This window comes from Mustela lutreola, chromosome 8, assembly GCF_030435805.1.
Source record: "Mustela lutreola isolate mMusLut2 chromosome 8, mMusLut2.pri, whole genome shotgun sequence".
Lineage (NCBI taxonomy): Eukaryota > Metazoa > Chordata > Mammalia > Carnivora > Mustelidae > Mustela > Mustela lutreola.
Window position 1 is genome coordinate 31,591,761 of NC_081297.1, and position 23,426 is coordinate 31,615,186.

At 33.5% G+C, this 23,426-nt stretch overlaps 1 protein-coding gene across 1 annotated transcript in view; it reads left to right on the forward strand.

The window, feature by feature from the left end:
• The window catches only part of CCDC7 (coiled-coil domain containing 7), a 469,805-nt gene extending 446,716 nt beyond the window's left edge, over positions 1 to 23,089 (forward strand). The window contains exons 42-45 of the mRNA XM_059187454.1: positions 6,559 to 6,684; positions 9,333 to 9,425; positions 20,164 to 20,387; positions 22,928 to 23,089. Of these exons, the coding sequence (XP_059043437.1) occupies positions 6,559 to 6,684; positions 9,333 to 9,425; positions 20,164 to 20,219 (275 nt within the window). The 3' untranslated portion in view covers positions 20,220 to 20,387; positions 22,928 to 23,089. The remainder of the gene's footprint in view (positions 1 to 6,558; positions 6,685 to 9,332; positions 9,426 to 20,163; positions 20,388 to 22,927) is intronic.
• Positions 23,090 to 23,426: the final 337 nt, after the last annotated feature.

The window sequence follows — 23,426 nt, forward strand, 5'->3', positions numbered from 1 at the left end:
AGCTCACTAGTTGTCTGAAAAAAGAACAAAAGTGTAAAAACTCATTAACTAAGTATAAAGTTGTTAACTGGGTAACAAAGTGTAAAAGAATTCTGAGATAACATGAAGGAATGTTATGAAGTTGCCACTTCTAAGGCTGATAAAGACTCTGAGTAGAATATGCAGCTTGGCGGGAGCTAGTATCTCTGATTTTTCAGGAGGGTCTCAGACATACTTCTGAAGAGGGGACATTGCTAGTGTCTGAGCTGGTGAGGTTTAAATAAAACTGGTTTTGCAAATGTTGCGAAAACTACAGACCATTTATGTCATGGAAAGAACTTCCACTTCTAGGATAAAGAGACATTGCTGGGATGATGTTCACAGAAACTGAAAAAAGAGAAGAAGCTCTCAGGAAACCTAATGGTAGCCAAATGGAGGAAGCAAATCCCTTGTTTCTCCTCTAAACTGGCAATCTCTCTCTAGAGTGCCTTATTTGCCTAACCCTAATTTGGAGTTACCTGGCAAAGCAAAAATGTGGTTATCAGAGTCCTGCATCCAATTTCACAAAGCAACTGTGGAAGGATGGTTTGGGAGCTAAGAGAAAACAAACTTTTCAAGTGATACAAGAGGTGACTTGGCCCCTTGTCTTTCATCATCCAGCTGATCAGCTTAAGCATATCCATGTTGTAACCTCAGGTTCTAAGAGCAACATGTGAGCAAGCCCATTGTACAAACCTTGTAGAAACATTTGAAGTTTCTGCTTGCATCTGTTTACTTTTGTTCCATTTACTAAAGTCGTATAGCCAAGACCAGAGTTGTATGCGAGGATAGGAACACCAGTGGTCAAGAATACATTGAGGCCATTATTGAAACCAATATACTGCCACGTTCCCTCTAGTTGCAAATATTCTTGATACCCCCCCAAGCAAAATGCATGTGCTCTTTCCTGAACCCCACAAATTCATGTTAAAATTTGTCATGAGGGCCAGAGATCACAATTTTGTGATCTATAATCATTTTCAGAGGAAGGTCCTATGATGTGACTTCCTGCACAATACACACACATACACACACACAGAGAATACGGTAGCAATACAAGGATAGTTCCCACAGGACCCAGTCCCTTACAGAAAGGTGGCAGAAAAAAATCACAACAAACAGACTCACCTAGCAGTAAATTACGCATTACAGTTAGGTTGTCTTTTTCATCATTCAATTATATTTTAATTATACTATAATTTTCTCAATAAAAATATGCATGCAAAAAAGCAATGAACCAGGATGTTGGGAGATCCTAGGATGAAATACAGACGGACATAAGAAACTACTACAAATATATAACAACTGATTTCAGCATCACAATAGCATAAGATGTCCCTTGTTTTTCCCCCTTCCCCCATTCTAAACAACAAAAATCTGGCACCCATCCATGAATGAAAGTGCATTTGTAGAAGTTGTGGGATCTAGTATTACACACCAAGGGACCTGGAAAAACCTTGCCCACCTGTGTATCAGGTAATAGGCAGACAAACCTCCATCCTGGCCTTGGACTCTAGTAGCTCATGAATGGTTTCAACACTTCTTTGTCACAGTCAGGGACCCGGAGAACTCTGACTCGGGCAGTCACCCATAGACAAGAGGCAAGTCCAGGTTTCCAGATTAGAAGTTCCAGTACTTTGTTGAAGCAAAGAATGAGTTTGGATACATTGGATTGGATAAGAGGAACAATTTGACTTTGTGTGCATCACTTGTTCCCCAAGTGGTGCAGCAGGACCAAGTGAGACTTTCTCACTTCGTGATGTCTCCCTTTGCAGGGGAAGAGGTAGTAAGAGTGAGTACCAGGCTTTCCTAGCTATGCAGTACACCACCAAAGCATCTAAAGTACTAAATTGTGGGATGAAAGTAGGAAAGAGCGGCAGATATGGTTCTCAGAGAGCATTAAAGGGATGTAGCTTCTGCTGTGCTTGGACTCCATCAGGAAGCCTACTCATGAGCTGCTGGGAAAGCCTCACTTGCAGAATCCAGCAACTGGCTTGTGGGCATCCCCAGCAACAGGCTTATCTCACCCATGCCTCCCCAACTCTGTAGCCAGCTCCCTGTGCATGCTCCTGAGAGTGGTAGGGACAGCAAGCTTTGGTGGACATCTAGGGAGCACTTGCAGAAAGCAAGCCAGGTTCTCTGGGCCAGAGAAAAACCATAACTTGAGCTGTGGTGCTACCTTAGAGAAAACAAAAGGGAAGGTATTTCATTTGGTCTGTTATGATGCAGGATCCGAGAAAATATACAAGCTTAAGAACTCTGCCACAAGATGGAGCAGTAGGTATTGAGCAGGTATATGCATTCAAGGTCCCAGAAAGTCTCAGGATTTCTAGCAGGGCTGATGAAAGGCAGGTCCTTCCTGAGGGCAGTTAGTAAAGACTGGAGGAGGTCACTGCTACTTTAAATGTAAGACAGCAACACAAATCTCCAAGGAACATGAAAAATCAGGAAAACAGGACACGGCCCAAGGATTATAATAATCTTCTAGAACCAAACCCCAAAACACAGGGATCTAAAATTTACCCTATAAAGAATTCAAAATAACTTTTATTATATACATGTAATATTAAAACTATACTATATATAATTATGTATTGCTGTATATAAAATAAATTATAATGTACATAATAGAATTTTATACAATGGAATACTATTCAGCTATAAAAAGAAGGAAACCCTAGTTATTTGCAACAGCATGGTATTTTATGGCGACTAATATAACACAGTTAAAAAAAAAAAGACAAGGATGGGCCTTGGAGGAATTATGCTAAAGTGGAACAAGCCAAACAGAGAAAGACATATACAATATGATCTCACTTATATGTGCAATCTAAAAAAAAAAAGCTGAACTCATAGAAACAGAGAGGAGAATGGAGGTTACCAGAAGCTATGTGTTGGGAGAAATTGGGATATGTTGGTCAAAGAGTATGAATAGAAGAAGATGAATAAGTTCTGGGGATCTAATTTACATCATGATGATTATAATTAACAATACTGTATTATATGCTTGAAAGCTAATAGAAGATTAAGTGTTAAATAGTCTCACTACACAAAAGAGGAATTAGCTAATGCTGTGGTGGTAATTATTTTGCAATATGTAAGTGTGCAAACCAATACATTGTACACCTCAAACTTACATTATATATCAAATGCATCTCAATAAAGTCTAAGTAAAAAAATTAATGAGTGATATAACCTTATTGTGAGAGTTAGAGAAAAATGAGCATCTTGAAGTAATTGGAAAAGATTGCTTTGAGTGCATACTGTAAGGCTAAAGACCCAAATGACTGCATAAACATTATACTCTAATTGGTAAATTTGTCCCTCAGAGAGGTACAGATTAGCAGTTTAAAAAAAAATACTTCAGTGGGGGCCTAAATTGCATATCAGAAAATTTGCCCCATCTTAATTATATGAGTCAAGGTATGAGTCAAGGATTTTAGTAAATTTACTTAGGTCCACAGTGACCATCTTAATTCACTTTTAGAGTATTTCACCATTCATGCAAGATCCCTAATGATACCCACTTCCAGTCCCAGGCAATCACTAATCTGCTTTTTGTTTCTTATTAATTTACTTTTTCTGGACATTTTACATGAATGGAATCATATAATACATGGTGTTTGCTGTGTAGTTTCCTTCAGTAAGCATGGTTTTGAGGTTCACCCATATAGTAACATATATCATATTTCATTCCTTTTTACTGCTGAATAATAGTCTCTTATATGGCTGTAGCCCATATTCTTTATCCGTTCATAGGTTGATGGATATTTGGGTTCATTTCACTTTTTGGCTATAAGGAACACTGCTCTGAATATTCCTATGTTGGTCTTTGTAAAGACATATATTTTCATTTCTCTTAGGTGGATACCCACTAAGAATAGAGTTGCTGTGTTGTATGGTAAACTCATGTTTATTTTTTTAATCACCAAACTGTTTTTTAAAGGGGCTGAGCCATTTTACCACATACCATGGGTATGAAGGCTTTTATTCCTTCCCATCCTTGCCATCACCTGGATAGTATCTGTCCTTTGGATTATAGAAATTCTGTTGGATATGAAATGGCATTTCTTATGGTTTTTACTTACATTTCTCTGAAAAATGATTTTGGGCATCTTTTCATGTGTTTATTAGCCATTTGTGTATTTCTTTGGTGAAATGTCTTTAAAATTGCCCATTTGTAAAGTTTTGTTTTTTTAAGTTCTAAAATTTTTAAAGTTCTTTATATATTCTGGATGTGATTTCTTATTGGAAACATGATTTGTGAATACTTTCTTTCAGTCTACAGCTTGTCGTAACTTTCTTAATGGCAGTCAAAAGTTTTGAATTTTGATGAAGCCCAATATATTAATTTTTCTTTTATGGATCATGCTTTTAACTTGTATCTAAAAAGACATTGCCTATTAAATAATCACAAAATTTTCTATTTTTTTCTAATAGTTTTATAGTATCACTATTACATTTAGGTATGTAATTTATTTTGAGTTGGTTTTTGAGAAGTACAGTTCCAGGTTCATCTTTTTGCAAGTGTCTATCCAATTGCCAGAGCACTGTTTGTGAAAAGAGAATCCTGTTTCCATTTAATTGCCTTGGGAACTAGTTGAAAATCAATTAGCTATAATCATAAAAAGTTTACTACTGAAGTCTTAGTTCTGTTCCTTAGACCTATTTTTCTATCACTGTGCTATTACCATATTGTTTTGATAACAAAGTTAATAGTAAATTTTATAATTGAAAGATGAAGTCTCTGTAGTGTTATTCATTTGACTATACTGTCTTTTGCATTTCATATGAATTTTAGTTTCAGGTTGCTAATTTCTGAAAAAAAATGCTCCTAAAGTACCGATAGGGATTATATTGAACCTAAATTATATTTAAATTAATCTATATTAATTTATATTAAATTTATATTTAAATTATATTCAAATTAATACTAATTTGAAAAGAATTGCTATCTTAAAAATATGAATGTTCTAAGAGTTCTGACAGAGGAAACCCTTGAACTCACATATATCAATTATTAAGTTATCTACTAAAACTAATACAGTGGTATGTCATTATATTTCAAACAAATAAATAAGTTCTAATGAATGAACATTGAATTTATTCATTTATATCAGATTTAATTTCCCTTACTGTGTTTTATAACTCTCATTACAAGTCTTACCTCTCTGTTAAATTCACTACTATTTTATTATTTGTTTTTAAAGATTTTATTTATTTATTTGTCAGAGAGAGAGAAAGTGAACAAGCAGGCAGAGTGGCAGACAGAGGCAGAGAGAGAAGCAGGCTTCCCACTGAGCAAGGAGCTCGATTTGGGACTCGATCCCAGGACCCTGGAATCATGACCTGAGGTGATGGCAGCAGCTTAACCAACTGAATCACCCAGGCATCCCTATTTTATTCTTTTTTGATGCTATTGAAAATAAAATTGTTTCCCTAACTTAGATTTGGGGTTATTCAATGCTCATATATAGAAATAAAATTGAATTTTCTATTACATACTCAGTAGTATGGTTTTAGGTAGTGTTTTTTTTTTTTTAATCAGCTAATGAAAGAAGAGCTTGGAAAATATGTTGTTATTTATAGTTACTGATATAATTACTTTTAAAATGCTTTTTATTTCTTCATGCAGATTTTGAGTTACTACCTGATGTCATTTTTGTATCAGCCTGAAATATTTTCCTTAGCATTTCTCTTAAGACACTTTTCCTAATATAACAATAGTCTTAGTTGGTTTTTATCTAGGAAGGTTTTTGTTTTATCTGTTATTATTTTTGAATAATAATTTTGCCGGGTATTAAATTCTTGGTTGTGAATTTTTGCTTTCAGCATTTTTAATATGTCATCCCACTGGCTTCTGGCCTTCATTGTTTGTGATAGAAAATCAGATGTCAATTTTTTTTAAAGATTTTGTTTATTTATTTGACAGAGAGAGAGAGATCACAAGTAGGCAGAGAGGCAGGTGGAGAAAGAGGGAGAAGCAGGCTCCCTGCCCAGCAGAGAACCTGATGTGGGGCTTGATCCCAGGTCCCTGAGATCATGACATTAGCCGAAGGTAGAGGCTTAACCCACTGAGCCATCCAGGTGCCCCTCAGATGTTGATTTTAATAGCTTTATCAATTATAATTCACATACCATACAGTTCATTCATTTGCAGTGTATAATTCAGTGGTTTTTAGTACATTCAGAGTTATGCTTTCATCATCATGTTTTATTTTAGAAGATTTTCACTGTGTGAAAGAGAAATCGTCACACTCCAAGCCATAATCTGCTAATCTAATTTCTGTCTCTATAAATTTCCATACACTGGACATTTCATAGAAATGGAATTTATAATAGGTGGTCTTGGTGAATTCTTTTACTTAGTTCTGATCTCTAAAACTATTCTTCTTAACGTGTATTTCTTTATTAGTGAAATTAATCATCTCAAAACATTTTTAGTTATTTCAGTTTTATTGGCAGCTAACTTACTGTGTATCAAAATCAGTTACAAATGTAATCCATCTTATGGCTAACGTATTTTCTAAAAATTTCTAGAAGAACCTTATGAATACACTTCACCCCATGTGATTGAACCTCCAAAAGCAAATCATAGAACCTCTAAGGCTGGGTCAACCATTTATAAAGCCATCCAGCTTCCTTCATTGAATAAAGAACCTTCAGGTAATGTACAATGTGATTTTTTACATTAGTAAAGCTTTAATTGTGTGGAAATAACCAGATCATACTAGCCTTAGTCATATAATCAGTTTAGCTAAACATAAGTGAAAATAAACACTGATTAAGCTTACCTAGCATGTATGCATTCTTAGTGAATGAGTAGTGTCCCTGGCATAGCTCTTCTTACCTGCCACCAATAAATTGGAGTTCTGTGTTTTTTCACAACCTTCCTTCCTTCCTTTTTTTCCCCCTAAAGATTTATTTATTTGAGAGAGAAAAAGAGAATACACATTGAGCAGGGGTAGGGGCAAAAGGAAAGAATCTCAAGTAGACACCCTTCTAAGTGAGGAGACCCAATCTGAGGACCCTGAGATCATGATCATAAGTCAAATGCTTAACTGAAAAAGCCACCCAGGTGTCCCCTCAACCTTCCATTCTTGTTCACCATTATGATAAACCCATTTTATAATCCTCTGTTTTAGATTTATATATTCCCTTTTTGTACAATCCCAAGTAGGATCTGCAATACAGAGACTCAACATGAGGGTAGATTGGAAGGAAAATAAACACGTTTTCCCTTTCCCTTCATTACTCTCTCCCCAGGTATCTAATCCATTAATATCTGGGAACTAATTTACAGAATCCATTCCTTATCATTGCTCCAGAGGCATTATATAATCATTACCCTACTGTATTTCCCATAGATGCTGAGTTTGAAGGGTTTTTTTTAATGTAGATTATTTTTTGGCCTATTATATTTTCTAAAGCCACAAATAATTATATATACTACCAATACTTTTACCAGCTTGTCTTTCTAATGCTGCATCTTTTTCTCTTACCATTATACCCATTGGTTGCCTTTTCCCGTTCTGTGGAAGTGTAATTCAGAAATAAATTTTTTAAAAGATTTTATTTATTTGACAGAGATCACAAGTAGGCAGAGAGAGAGAGGGAAGCAGGCTCCCTACTGAGCAGACAGTCTGATGCAGGGCTCTGTCTCAGGACTCTGAGACCATGACCTGAGCTGAAGGCAGAGGCTTAACCCACTGAGCCACCCAGGAGCCCCTCAGAAATAATATAAATTTGACTATTAACTGAAGTAAGGCAGATTGGGCAAGTAAGTCTTCTCTAAAATTAGAAAAATTAATATGCTCTTTATGTTCAGATAAGCTATCTTCGTCTTCCTACTAACTGCCAGACTGTCAGATTCACCTCCTACTTCATATCACCTATAATACTGTTTCCCGTTCATTTAGCTCCTAGTTTACCTACAATTTAGGGTTTCCTTTCAAGATTTTTATTTATTTATTAGAGAGAGAGAGCACGTGCATTAGAGACTGAGAGAAAGAGAAAGCAGGAACAGAATCAGGGAGAGAAGGAGAAGCAGATTCCCCCACTGGGCAGGGAGCTCAACATGGAACTTGATCCCAGGACCCTGGGATCATGACCAAAGCTGAAGGCAGATACTTAATCGATGAGCCACCCAGGTGCCCCAATTTGTTTTTTTTTTTTTTTTTTTTCCTAAGCTACAGCTTTCTCTTTGATGGGGGTGTTAATTATAAGCAGTAATGTTGCCTAAAGAAACAAAAAAGAGGAAGAGAGTAAGAACTAAGAAATAGTCTAAATAATCTACTATCTAAATTTCTATTCATAAGAGAATAGTAATAGTAATCTTTTTTGTGTATGGAATAGAAATGATTTATCATAATGTTTTTATTTTTCATCAAATAATAAAGCCTTTTAATCTAAAATTAATGACATAAACATTTCTTAAGCAAATACTTGCCTTAAGGAAATGGAAGAATTTAAAATGTTTTATTTCTCCGTAAGATATATATTGTAGAAATTCAACACATTTAGTAAATTTTCCCCAGTAACTTTGAGAAAACACCATCTAAATGTCCCACATTCTGCTTTTTTTTTTTTTTAAGATTTTATTTATTTATTTGACAGACAGAGATCACAAGTAGGCAGAGAGGCAGGCAGAGAGAGAGGGGAGAAAGCAGGCTCCCTGCTGAGCAGAGAGCCCGATGTGGGGCTCGATCCCAGGACCCTGGGATCATGACCCGAGCCGAAGGCAGGGGCTTTAACCCACTGAGCCACCCAGGTGCCCCCCACATTCTGCTTTTTATTTTAGCATATTTTTCTTGAACATACTGAAACTATTTTCTTTATTACATTATTTTGTTTTTAACAGTGTTCAAAATATGTGTCATGATGATAGTATTTCTAAACATGTCTGTTTAGAAACCACAAGCACTAGTTTTATCACTGTGGTTATATAAAAATTTTTAAATAAAGATATTCTGTTTTATATAAAAACTTTATATGAGAATTTATCAATTTAATTGTTAAAGTAGTTTTTTATTGTAATACTGAAAAGAAAGAAAGCTCTTCCTCAGGTATTTTTACTTACACTATTTCTATTATTTCTTTTTCTGGATTTGCACTCTTACTGGTTTTGTTTATAAATATCAAATGACCAACAAGAAAAAACAAGAGAGAAAGTAAGTGTGTTAGTAAAGGTGTTTTAAATTATTTTTTAAAATTTAAGGAAACTGTGCTTTAGAAGTGGGTTAAGATTTATTATAAATTTTTAAAAGTTGAAATCAGGACATTTATAAGATAATAATGTTATTTTCATTTTTTAGGGCACCCAAAAAATACTGTCTCAAAAAAACATGTTGGATTTATGAATACTCTGCCTGCTATAATCTCTACAACTAGAAAACCTATCTATGAAGGTAAAAAAAAATCACTGCTATATAAAGACAAATGAAATAAAACCTTTACTGTGTTTCCATTGTTTCTATTTGCCCATCACCTTAAACCTATGGACTCCCTTTCCCAACCATGAGTCAATGAGTCAAGTATATTTTTCTAAACCTTTCTTTAAACATGTGTTAACACACACACACACACACACAAAACTATATACGTTAAGTTTGCTGGTTCTATACATAATAGAATCATTTGGATGGATCCTACTTACCTCTAATATAGATAAATTGATAATATAGATTTCTTTTTTATATCATACCTTAAAGTTGCTTTATGGTATTCTATAATGTTAAGGTACTATATGTTATTCAACCATTCTTCTACTGAATTACATTTAGATTTTTATCAATGTACTTTTTGCGGCTATCAGCAATGGTACAATAAATTTCACTGTATATATATATATATATATATATATATATATATATACACACCATGGTGATTATATTTCTATAAAATAGAGCATGTAGGGCGCCTGGGTGGCTCAGTGGATTGAGCCGCTGCCTTCAGCTCGGGTCGTGGTCTCGGGGTCCTGGGATCGGGTCCCGCATTGGGCTCTCTGCTCAGCAAGGGGGGCCTGCTTCCCTTCCCCTCTCTCTGCCTGTCTCTCTGCCTGCTTGTGATCTCTCTCTGTCAAATAAATAAATAAAATCTTAAAAAAAAAATAGAGCATGTAAACATGTCTTGTATTAAAGGTATCTATGTTTTTTATTTAATATATAAATCCAAATTACTTTTCAAATGATCGTAGTTAATAATTCTGCTAGTAAATTCATGAAAGACTCATATCGCAGCATCATAGCCAGCACTAGACTTTTCATAGATCGAAACATTATATTGTTAAGATATCAATACTGTACAAGTGTTCTACAGATTCAGTGTGATACCTATCAAGATTCCAGCAATGTTTTTTAAAGAATAAAAAAATTCTATGCTAAAATTCATATGGAATCTTAAAGGATCCTGAATAATCAAAATAATCTTGAAAAATAACAAAGCTGGAGGACTCACACTTCATTATTTTGGAACTTACTACAAAGCAACAGTAAGCAAAAGAGTATGGTACTGGCATAAAGACAGACATACAAAATAAGGATAGAAGATAGAGAACAAAGAAATAAATCATCACATATATGGTCAAATGACTTTTGACAAGGATACAAAGACCATTCAATGGGGAAAGAATTTAAAACATATGGTACTGGAAAAACTGGATACCCACATACTAAAGAGTGAAATGAGATCACTATCTTATACCTTACCTTATAGTTCAAAATAGATGAAAGATCTAAAACTAAGTGCTAAACTATAAAAGCCTTGGGTAAAAATGTAGGGAAAAATCTAAGGCATTTTATTTGACAAGAATTTGTTGGGTGCAACACCAAAGATGCAGCCAAACAAACAAAGACAGATTTTATCATAATTTTAAAATTACTCATCAAGAGGCAAGGTTAGTAAAGTAAAAGGGAAATCCACAGAATGGGAGAAAAATATTTGCAAATCATATATCTGAATAGCCGTTAACAACCAGAATATATAGAGAGCTCTTAAAGACTCAACAATGAAAACAAAAAACTTTATAAAACAGTGAAAAAAGGACTTTAACAGACATTTCTCCAAAGGAGAGATACAGATAGCCAATAGGCCCATGAAAGTATGGTAAACACCACTATTCATTAAGGAAATGAAAATCAAAACCACAATGTGATATCACTTCATATCTAGGATGGCTATTATGAAGATAAAAAAGGAAAAAAGGAAAGAAAATAAACATTGGTGAGAATATGAAGAAATTGGGATTCCTACTAGTTGTAAGAATGTGAAATGATACAACTACTATGGAAAATAGTATGGTTATTCCTCAAAATATTAAATAAAGCATTACCATATGATTCAGCAATTCCCATTCCAGATAGATATATGCCCAAAAGAATGAAAGCAGGGACATGAAAACATCTTTGTTTATAGCAACATCATTCACAACAGCCAAAAGATAGAAGTCATTCAAGTGTCCAACAGTGATGAATGAACTAAAAAATATGGCATATGTATGTGATGGAATATTATTTAGCCTTAAAAGGAAAGAAAATCTGATAACAGTATGTCATAATAGAACATGGATGAATATGGAAGACATTATGCTAGGTGGAGTAAGCCAATCAAAAAAGGAGAAACACTGTATGATTACACTTACATGAGTGAAGTATCCTCATATGGTCAAATTCATAGAGACAGTAAGTAGAATGATGGTTGCCAGGAGCTGGGGAAATGGGAATGGAGAATTATTTATTAATAGGTAGAGTTTCAATTTTGCAAGATGAAAAAGTTCTGAAGATCATTGGTAATGACTACACAGTGTGAATGCACTTAGTGCCACTGAACTACACACTTAAAAATGGTTTAAATGGTAAATTATACATTATTTATATTATTTATTTATGTAAGTATAAAATTATTTATATTTTATAATAAAAATAAATGCATAGTAAAAATGTTTTTTCTTGAATAAGGGTTATTTATATTTAATGAGAACTAAGCATATTTTAATATTATTAGCTATTTTATTTTTCTCCATGAATTACCTATTTATAGTCTTTGCTTATTTTTCTGTTAGTTTCTTTTGTTATTGTAGAAGTTTTTTGTACAATAGGATTTTAATTTTTAAAAAAATTTTTCCATCAATTCAAATTTACAGAGAAACTGAAGGAAATCCAGAAGGAATTTTCATATAGCTTATACCTAGATTCATTACTTGTTCATATATTATCTTTTTGTCTTACCATTTTTTCTATGCTCACATATATATGTGTATGTGTGTGTCTATCACAAATATCATTTTTTTTCTGAATTATATAAGGGTAACTTGGAAGAAAGTGTTTCTTATCTGTGTATTCCTTTATATCTAAGCACAGAATAAACACTATAAAAATAAATGAAAATAAAATATCAATGTAGTTATTAGTTAACCACCACACTCAGGCCAGGGACAGAACACTGTCCACAGAGGTCAAGGAGAGCTTCTGCAGAAAATTAGCCTGAAGGATAGAGCAGCCAGAACACAACAATAGAGAGCATGCAGCACATATCAGACACATCCCTTGAAGTATCAGACCTTGAGCACTATATAAGACTTCTTCCTCATAAGGCCATTATTTTCAGGAGCAAGAGATGTATCTGGATTTTCTAACACAGAGAAGAAGGCAAGGACTTAGACAAAATATAAAGATGGAGGAATTTATCCCAAATGAAAGAACAGTATAAGGCCATGGCTAGAGATCTAAGTGAGAAAGTAACACACCTGATGGAGAACTTAAAAGCAACCAACAATCATGAGGCTACTCACTGAGCTTCAGAAAAAAATGGAAGACTTCAGGGTGGCTCTTACCCCAAGAGTTAAAAAAAGAATCAGTCAGAAAGGAAAAATGCAATAACTGAGATTAGAAATGGGCTGGTTGCAATGAACAACACAAGGCTAAAAGTAGTAGTAGAATGAATAAGTGATATAAAAGACAAAATAATGTAAAATAATGAAGCTGAACAAAAGAAAGAATAATTAAGGAATATGAGAATAAAAGTGGGGAACCCAGTGACTCCATCAAATATAATAACATTGTATTATAGAAGAATGAGAAAGAGAAAAGGGGGTCAGGAAATTTATTTAAGGAAGTCACAGCTGAAAACTTTCCTAATGTGAAGAAGGAAACAGACTACAGATACAGGAGGAATAGAGGATCCCCAACAAAATCAATGAAAGCAGACCAACACCAACACATATTGTAATTAAATTTGCAAAAATATAGTGATTAAGTAAACATTTTAAAATCAGCAAGATAAAAGAAGACAGTAACATACATGCAAAGGAAACCCCATAAGGCTAGCTAGAGATTTTTCAGCAGAAACTTCCCAAGAGTTACATGACATATTCAAAGTGCTGAATGGGAAAATCTGCAGCCAAAAATACTCTATCCATTAAGGCTATCATTCAGAATAGTAGGAGAGAGAAAGTGTTTCCCACACAAAAACTAAAGGAGTTTGTGACCAGCAACCCAGGCCTGCAAGAAATACTAAAGGGGATTCTTCGAGTGGAAAGGAGAGACTACAAATGACAAACACAGGAAAGGATAGAGAAAATCTCCAAAAATAATGACAAAGCAAGTAATGAAATACCAATAAATACATATTTATCAACAATTACTCTGAATATAAATGGACTAAATGCTCCAATAAAAGACAAAGGGTGACAGAATGGATTAAAAAAACAAGATGCATGTTTATGCTGCCTATAAGAGACTTATTTTAGACCTAAAGACACCTGAAGATTGATAGTGAGGGAGTGGAGAAACATTTATCATACAATGGATGCCAAAAGAAAGCTAGAGTAGCAATACTGATATTAGACAAAATAGACTTTAAAACAAAAACTGTAACAAGTGACACTATGTAATTATAAAGGGGACAATCCAACAAGAGATATAATAATTGTAAATATTTAGGCACTCAACATGGGAGCATTCAAATATATATTCAGTTAATACAAAAATAAACTAATTGATGGTAATACAGTAATACAAGAGGACTTTAACACTGCACTTACATCAATGAACAGATCATCCAAACAAAAAAAACAGGGAAACAGTGGCTTTGAAGGACACACTGGACCAGATGGACTCAACAGATATATTCAGAACATTCCATCCTAAAACAGCAGAATACACATTCTTTTCAATTGTACATGGAACAATCTCCAAAATAGATTAGATATTAAGTGACAAATCAGGCCTCAACAAATAAAAAACATTGAAATCATACCATGAAACTTTTCTGACCACAGTGCTATGAAACTGGAAGTCAACCACAAGAAAAAAATTTAGAAAGACCACAAATACATGGAGTTTAAATTACATACTACAAAATAATGAATGGGTCCACCAGGAAATCAAAGAAGAAATTTTAAAAAATACATGGAAACAAATAAAAATGAAAATATAGCAGTCTAAAAACCTTTGGGATGCAGCAAAGCCAGACCTAGAGGCAATTTTATAGCAATGCAGGCCTCAAGAAGCAAGAAAAGTCTCAAATACACAAATTAACCTAAGACATAAAGGATGAACAGAAATAAGAACAACAAATGAAGCTAAAGCCAGCAGAAGAAAGAGTAAAGAAGAGTAAGAAGAGTAAAGATGAGAGCAGAAATAAATGATACAGAAACTTAAAAAAAAAAAAAAAAGGAGAAACTAGGAGCTGGTTCTTTAAAGGAAACTAAAAGATTTATTTATTTTTTTATTTATTTGAGAGAGTGAGAGAGATCAAGCAAGTGGATGGGAGCTGGCAGAGAAGTAAAGGGAGAGTGACAAGCCCACTCCACACTGATGAGCCAATACTGAGCTCCATCCCACCAACCTGAGATTATGATCTGAGCAGAAATCAAGAGCCAAACACTTAACTAAGCCACCCAGGAGCCCCAAGGAGCTGCTTCTTTGAAATAATTAATTAAAATTAATAGTTTCTTTGAAAAAATAAAATTGATAAGCCACTAGCCAGACTTAACAAAACAAAAAAGACCCAAATAAATAAAATAACAAATGAGAAAACAGAAATAAACAACCAATACTACTGAAGTACAATTATAACAAAATATTATGAAAGATTACAGGCCAACAAATTGGAAAACCTGGAAGAAACAGATAAATTACTAGAAACATATAAACTACCAAAACTGAAAACAGGAAGACAGAAAACTTGAACAAACTGATATTCAGCAAAGAAATTGAATCAGTAATTCAAAAACTCCCCAAAACAAAAGTCTAAAGCCAAGTGGCTTCACAGGAAAATTCTACCACCAAACATTTTTTAAAAAAAATTAATACTAAAATTAAAAAAAAAAGAATATATATCTTAAAATGTGTTAAAGTTTCAATTTGTCAACAATAAATAAATAAATAGAATTAATACTTCTTTTTTATTCTAAAAAAAATAGAAAAGGAAGGGAAACTTCCAAATTCATCCTATGATCCAGCATTACCCTGATATCAAAACCAGATAAAGATACCACTAAAAAACAAAACTATCCAATATCCCTGATGAACATGGATGTAAAAATTCTCACTAAAATACTAGCAAACTGAGTCCAAAAGTACATTAAAAAATATCATTCACCATGATCAAGTGGGAGTTATTCCTGAGATACAAGGATTGTTCAATATTCACAAAGCAATCAACTTGATACATCACATTAATAAAAGAAAGATTAAGAACCATGTGATCCTTTCAATAGATGCAAAAAAAGCATTTGACAAAATACAATGTCTATTCATGATAAAAACTCTAAACAAACCAGGGTTAGAGGGATTACACCTCAACATACGACAGGCCATATATGAAAAACTCATAGTTAATATCACTGTGAAAAAAAAAAAATCACTGTGAATGGGGAACATACGAAGGGACCTTTTCCTCTACTGTCAGGAACAGGCAAAGATGTCTGCTCTCACCACTCTTCTTCAACATAGCACTGGAAGTCTTAGCCCCAGCAACCAGACAACAAAAAGGCATCCAGATTGGCAAAGAAATAGTTCAACTTTCATTATTTGCAGATGACCTGAAACTCTATATAAAAAACCGGAAAGACTCCAGCAAAAAACTGCCCAAACTGATAAAGGAATTAAGTCACAGGATCCAAAATCAACATATAGCCTTCTGTTGAATTTCTATTTGCTAATAATGAAGAAGCAGAAAGAGAAATTAAGGAATCCCATTTACAATAGAACCAAAAATAAGATACCTAGGAATAAACATAACCAAAGAGGTGAAAGACCTGTACTCTGAAAACTATAAAACACCAATAAAATAAACTGAAGATGACCCAAAGAAATGGAAAGACATTCTGGATTAACAAATATTGTTAAAATATATATACTATCCAAAGCTATCTACACACTTAATACAATCCCTATCGAAATACCACCAGCATTTTTCACAGAGCTAGAACATACAATCCTAAAATTTGTATGGAGCCACAAAAGACCCAAATAACCAAAGCAACCCTGAAAAAGAAAAGCATAGCTGGAGGCATCACAATTCAGGGCTTCAAGTTTTATCACAAAGCTATAGTGATCTGAACAGTATAAAATAGAAAAATAGACATATAGATCAATGGAATAGAATACAAAACCCAGAAGTGAACCCACAATTTTATGGTCAATCAATCTTTGACAAAGCAGGGAAGAATATCCTATTGAAAAAAAAAAAAAAGGCAGTTTCTTCAGCAGGTGGTGTTGGGAAAACTGGACAGCAACATGCAAAAAGAATGAAACTGGACCACTTTCCTACACCATAAATAAAACAGATCAAAGTCCTAAATGTGTGACCTGAAACCATAAACAACCTAGAAGACAACACAGACAGTAACTTCTTTGACATTGGTCAGAGCCAATGTCAACTTCCTTTTTAGATATGTCTCCTGAGACAAAGGAAACAAAAGCAAAAATAAACTATTAGGACTTGAATAAAATAAAAAACCTTCTTCACAGTAAAGGAAACAATCAACAAAACTAAAAGGTAATCAATGTAATGGGTAAGATATTTGGAAATGACATATCTGATAAGGGTTAGTATCCAAAATATATAAAGAACCGATACAACTCAACACCCAAAAAACAAGTTAAAAAATGGGCAGAAGACAATGAATAGACATTTTTCCAAAGAAGATGGCCAACAGACGCATGAAAAGATATTCAGTATGACTGACCATCAGGGAAATACAAATGAAAACTACAGTGAGATACCACCTCACATCTGTCAGAATGGTTAAAATTAACAACACAGGAAACAATAGAAGTCAGCGAGTATGTGGAGAGAGGGGAACCTCTTGCACTGTTGGTGGGAATGCAAACTGGTGTAGCCACTGTGGAAAACAGTGCAGAGGTTCCTCAAAGGCTTAAAAATAAAACTACCCTACAATCCAGCAATTGCACTACTAGGTATTTACCAAAGAATACAAAAATACTAATTTGAAGGGACACATGCATCCATATGTTTATAGCAGCATTATTTACAATAGCAAAATTATGGAAACAGGCCATGTCCATCGACTGATGAATGAACAAAGAAGATGTGGTATATATACACAATAGAATAGTAGTCATAAAAAAGAACAAAATCTTGCCATTTGCAATGACATGGATAGAGTTAGAGAGTGTTATGCTAAATGAAGTCAGAAAAAGACAAATACCATATGTATGGTGTTGGTAGTTAACTAGGTTTATTACAGTAATCATTTTGTAATATGTAGAGAAATACCAAATCACTATGTTGTACTGAAGCTAATATATATCAATTTTTCTCCATTAAAAGTTAATAATTAAATTTTGAAAAGATAACACATCCATCTCCTCAAATAGTTGATGATTTTTTGTGTGTGGTGTGAATGTAAGATTTATTTTCCACAACTTTCAAATATACCATACCATATTACTAACTATAAGTTACCATGTTGTACATTAGATCCTATGAACTCACTCTTTTTATAACTGAAATTCTGTACCTTTTGAATGATATCACCCTGTTCCCTCCTTCCACCAGTCCCTGGCAACCTCTATTCTATTTACTGTTTCTAAGATATTGGTTTGTTTGGGGTTTTTTAGATTACTTATTTAAGTGAGATTGTACAGTGTATGTCTTTCTCACTCTGATGTATTTCACTTAGCATAAATCCCTTTAGAATTAGTCATGTGACATTGGCAAGATTTACACTCTTGTTATGGCTGAAAATAATATTCCTCTGTGTGTGCACACGTGTGTGTGTGTGTGTGTGTGTGTGTGTGTGTGTATCACATTATCTTTATCCAAAGAACTGCCAAATAACATTTAGGTTATTTCCATATCTTGGCTCTTAGGAATAAGGCTGTAATGAACATGGGGTTGCAGACATCTCTTCAAGATCCAGATTTCATTTCCTTCAGCTATCTACGCAGTAATGGGATTGATGAATCATGTTAGCTCTGTTTTATTAAAAAAAAAATCGCCAAGCCGTTTTCCATAATGGCTATACCAATTTGCACTCCCATCAACAGTGTATAAGTTTCCTTTTCTCCACAGTTTTGCCAACATTTGTTATTTCTTATCTTTTTGATAATAGCCATCTTAATAGATGTGAGGTTATATATTGCCTTCAATTTGCATTTCTCTGATAATGAGTGGTGTTGAGAAAATTTTTAAATACTGATTGGCCTTATCTATGTCTTCTCTGGAAAAATATCTATTTCATTCTTTTGCCCATTTCTTATTGGAATATTTGCTTTTTTGCTATAGGAGTTCTTTATAATTTGGATATTAACCCCTAACTAAACATATGGCTTGCAAATATTTATTCCCCAATGGTAGGTTGCCTTTTCAATTGATTGCTTCCTTTATTAAGAAGCTCTGTAATTTGATGTGGTCCCGCTTGTCTATTTGTTATCTACTTATGGTATCTTTTGCAAGAAATCATTGCAAAGACCAATGTCAACAATCTTTTAAATTTTGTTCTTCTAGAAATTTTAGAATTTTAGGTCTTACCTCTTTGATCTATTTTGAGTTCATATTTTGTGAGTGGTATAAAACAGGGTTGCAATATCAGTCTCTAGATTTGGATTTCTAGTTTTTCCAGTACATTTATTGAAGAGATTACTCTTTCTCCATTGTATATTCTGGGTGCCCATGTCAAAAATTTTTGACTATATATGTGTTTATGTCTGGGCTATTTTGTCCCACAGGTCTAGATTCCTATTCTTATGCCACTACCATAGTTTCTTAAGACTACTGCTTTGTAAATAGACTGAAATCAGGAAATGTGATGAGTCCACTTTGTTATTATTGAGATTGCTTTGTCTATTCAGGGTTATTAAGAGTTCAATATGAATTTTAGGATTTTTTTTCTATTTCTGTTAAAATCAACCCTCTTTTTAAGTCCTTTGTATTTGAGCATACCATAGTTTATTTAACTAGCCCTGTGTTAAATGGGCACTTTGGTTGTTTTCAGTTTTCTAACAATGTTGCTACAAATATCATTTGAATAAGTAGCTATTCTAGACTCCAGTCTTGCTCTCTATCAGCTCAAATATGAGTCTTCTGCCTAAAAGGAATTGCCACTATTTGCTCCCTAACACTAATTTTATGACCCCTTTCTTTTGCAGTACATAAATTGTCTCTCAGTTAAAACTGATTTTTTGAAGAACCATAAGTATACTCAGTATAAATATCATATGTATTAAAAAAACAATATTTCAGTGAATTTGAAAATTTTAAAATTTCTCTGTCAATGCTTGTCAAAGTATGGTCTCTAGACTAATAGCCTGAGCATCAACTAGGGATATATTAGAAATACAAATTATTGTGCCCTACCTCAGAGCTACAGAATCAGAAGCTTTAGAGTTCAAGTCCAGCAATCTGTTTTAACAAGTTTTCTGGGTGATTCTGACATAGGCTAAATTTGAAGAACCACTGTATTATATTTATATTACTCTAAGTTAAGGGGTCCCAGTATCATTTCTATAGAAACATAGGTTTATGTACTTATATGATTCATGTACTGCCTTTCCATTTCCATTTACAGTGTTACTCTTTGTATATAATAATGTTTTCCATATGTCACATATAATAAAAATTATGTCAACTATAATGAAATTAAACTTTTTATAATCACACAATAACTTTTCTTTAAAGTGCCACATCCTGCTGCCCGAAATCTCTACCACGTCCCTATTTTTAAGAAAAAATAAGTTCTGGTCAAGATAAGCAACATGAGCAAATAGCAATGAAATGTGCAAATGTGGAAGCTTTATGAGAATAACACTAACTTGAAAGGATGGTGCTTATTGAACAATAGTGAGAAATACCCTGGATAAATAGGGTAGACCCGGATTATGGAGGAGTTTAGTTGGTAGCAGGTAAGTTTGAATGTTTGCAATGCTCTTTTTTCTAATTTTAAAAAAGTTATATTTTAAACGACGAATGATTAAAATATTCAGCTTATTCAAATGTTAATGTTTGAACACTGCACAACAAATTTCAAAAAGGAAAGGAAGTAAACATAAAGTAAACATAAATGCCCCATGACAATAACCTGATAGAGCATATTTTGTAGAATTTGAAATGGCACAAAATTTAGGTGCTAATAATTTTAAAGACATGATTCTTGCCAATCAATGTTAATAACATTAAAATATTATTTTTAACCACATCATTTTCCCTGTGCCCTAGAGAGAGTAATACTATTGGATGACATGGTCTTAAATACAATCTGGATTATTAATGACATGAGTATTTAAATTTATAAAATATCCTTTTGAACTTTGAATACACACACACACACATCTCTGCCAAAATTAGATCACTGAACATTGATATTAATCTAAGTACATGGAGTTCCATTTTGTGTCAAAAATTAAAGAAAAAATAGATTTCTTCAGAAACATAAAATGGAAAAATTAATGAAATAATGCTTATTTTCTAAAACATCCATTTAAAGATAATGTTTATAATTTACACAGTAGTAAAAAAGTATAGCTTATAGATAAATGGAAATCATAAATTGAGCTTAAAGTATCAGCTAGTAGAAAATAAATGGAATGATTCTTCACTCATGACTGATTATCTATTCCCTGAAACTGAAATATCCCAGAGGTAATACAAGGATGAGACATGTTAACAACTCTTGTGAGGGTCTTAGAGAGAATATATGCAGAAACGAATAGTAGAATTGTCATTGCAAGTTGCCAAATAATTGGTTAGTGAGCAATGTGAATTTAATGTTTCTCTCTAGAATTAATTTTTAACATAAATTTTAGTTCAACATAGCAATCTGTACTCATGAATGGCAGTGGTTGGGATTACTTAAACTGGATCCATTCCAGCTTCTCAGTTTTCCCCTATGGACTACCCAGATAACAGTGCCATATATATTATGTAATCATTTGATTAAATGAGCTAACATATATGCTAATTTAGTGCTTCTCAAGGTGGTCTACAAAATAGAATTCATCTGGAATACTTTTAGAAAACACTAATTCTCTGTTCCCTTCCCCAGACCAATTAAACCAGATTCTCTGTAGGTAATTCAAATGTACTGCCAGAGTTGAGAAACATGCAGCTTATTATTTGATGATATAAGGGAAATCAACTAATACTCAGAACCATATACAAATAATTGCAGCTGAGTTTTTAAAAATCCAGATCTTAGAGCTACTAGAAGAGGAAATTCAATGAACAAATTCAATCTATACTGGCTCCATTTAAAAATTCTCCCAAACCACCTCTTTCATGTCAATTACAACTTTAGCTCCATCACACTCCCCAGTAGAATTTCCTGTGATAATGTAAATTTTCTGTACCTGTGCCTTCTAATAAGGGAACTGTGAGTCATATGCAGTTGTTGAACTCTTGAGATGTGGCTAGTGTAACAAGAATCTAGCTCTTTAATTTTAATTAGTTTAAATAGCCATATGTGGTTTGTGGTTCCCATATTGGATAGCACTACTCAAAACTTATCACTGATCCAAGAGTTAATCAGGACCTGGGAAGGCAGTGAACTATTCAGAAAAATATATAGGAAATATTTTTGTTGATTAATGACTGGCAGAAGTAAAAACAGATCCCTGGAGAAATAGGGGCAGGAATAGTATTTCAACAGTGTTGTTGGATAAAATGTAGTGCTCTTTTACAGTAGCAGGATGATCCCTAATACAGAGTAGACAATGTCAGTTTCAACCAAGAACATTGACTAGTTCAAATTAGGCCAGAATTAAGGCAAAAGTGAGTAGGATCTATACCTTTGGAAGGCTTTGGCTGCAATCAAAAATAAGGCAAGCCCTTTCCCTTTTTAACAATGCTGTGAAAAAATTATTCCGACGTTTGTTTAAGATGATAATGAAGGCTTTATTTTTTGTATTATGATATGTTAGTCACCATAGAGTACATCATTAGTTTTTGATGACTTTATTCAGGACTACTTGAATAGGGCACGGAGATTGAACTCAATTCCAAATACAGCAAAGAGAGCTGGGGATTTACAGCTAATGAGCAGAGTGATGAGGTCAATATGAAATTGCAAAAGGAGACATCAAGTGTAGGAGCATTCCTACCAAGTTAGCTGAACAGTATTTTTGCTAAAAGCAGACCAAGGACAGGGCCAAGTCCTCGTCAAAAAGGGGGCTTAGGGAAGCCTAACTATATAATTTGCTGAAGGTGTGAGTCCTTCCCAAAGTCCAGCTAAAATAAACTTTTTGGCCTTGAGAGAAAGACCACTGATTTTGAAAACCAAAAATTCTAGATAATATTTTTTAAATGGCATGCAATTAATGTAACATATGCTCTAATAACAAGAAATACATAAAACTGAAGGTTCAAAAATGTATGTGTGTATATTAGAGGCTGAATTAAATGAAAGTTCTAATTAAATGAAAATTCTAATTACTTGGTTTATTTTCAGAATTCTTCTTTACTATCTGGAACAAACTTGAAACTCAAAGATCAAAGCTTTTTTGTTGCTGATGTTAAGAAAGAAGCCCTATGCTGAAGCTCCAGCTTGCTTCTATTCACTAATATTCCTGTAATATCTTCAAGTGTGATGTGAAACCAATTAAATGAAATTTGATCAATGCATGTTTTGATAATGTCATGCTTATTTAGGTGTCATATTTTTTGCAAATACATTTTATATGATGTTATATAGAAAAAAGTCATCTTCATACATTTCTTACACTTCCAGGTAAAATAATTTAAATTAAATTTAAATATCTTGCTTTTTTTTTCACATTAAAACTGGAAATTCATTGAAGAGGTCACAACAAGGTCTTTATTCCTTATAGAATATTTAGTAAACCTACAAATCATAGGTAAATATTTAATAAAACTACAAATCATACCACTAGCTGTAGTTGAACTATGAAAGATTTATAAAATCTAAGGACATACTCTGGGAATGTTGT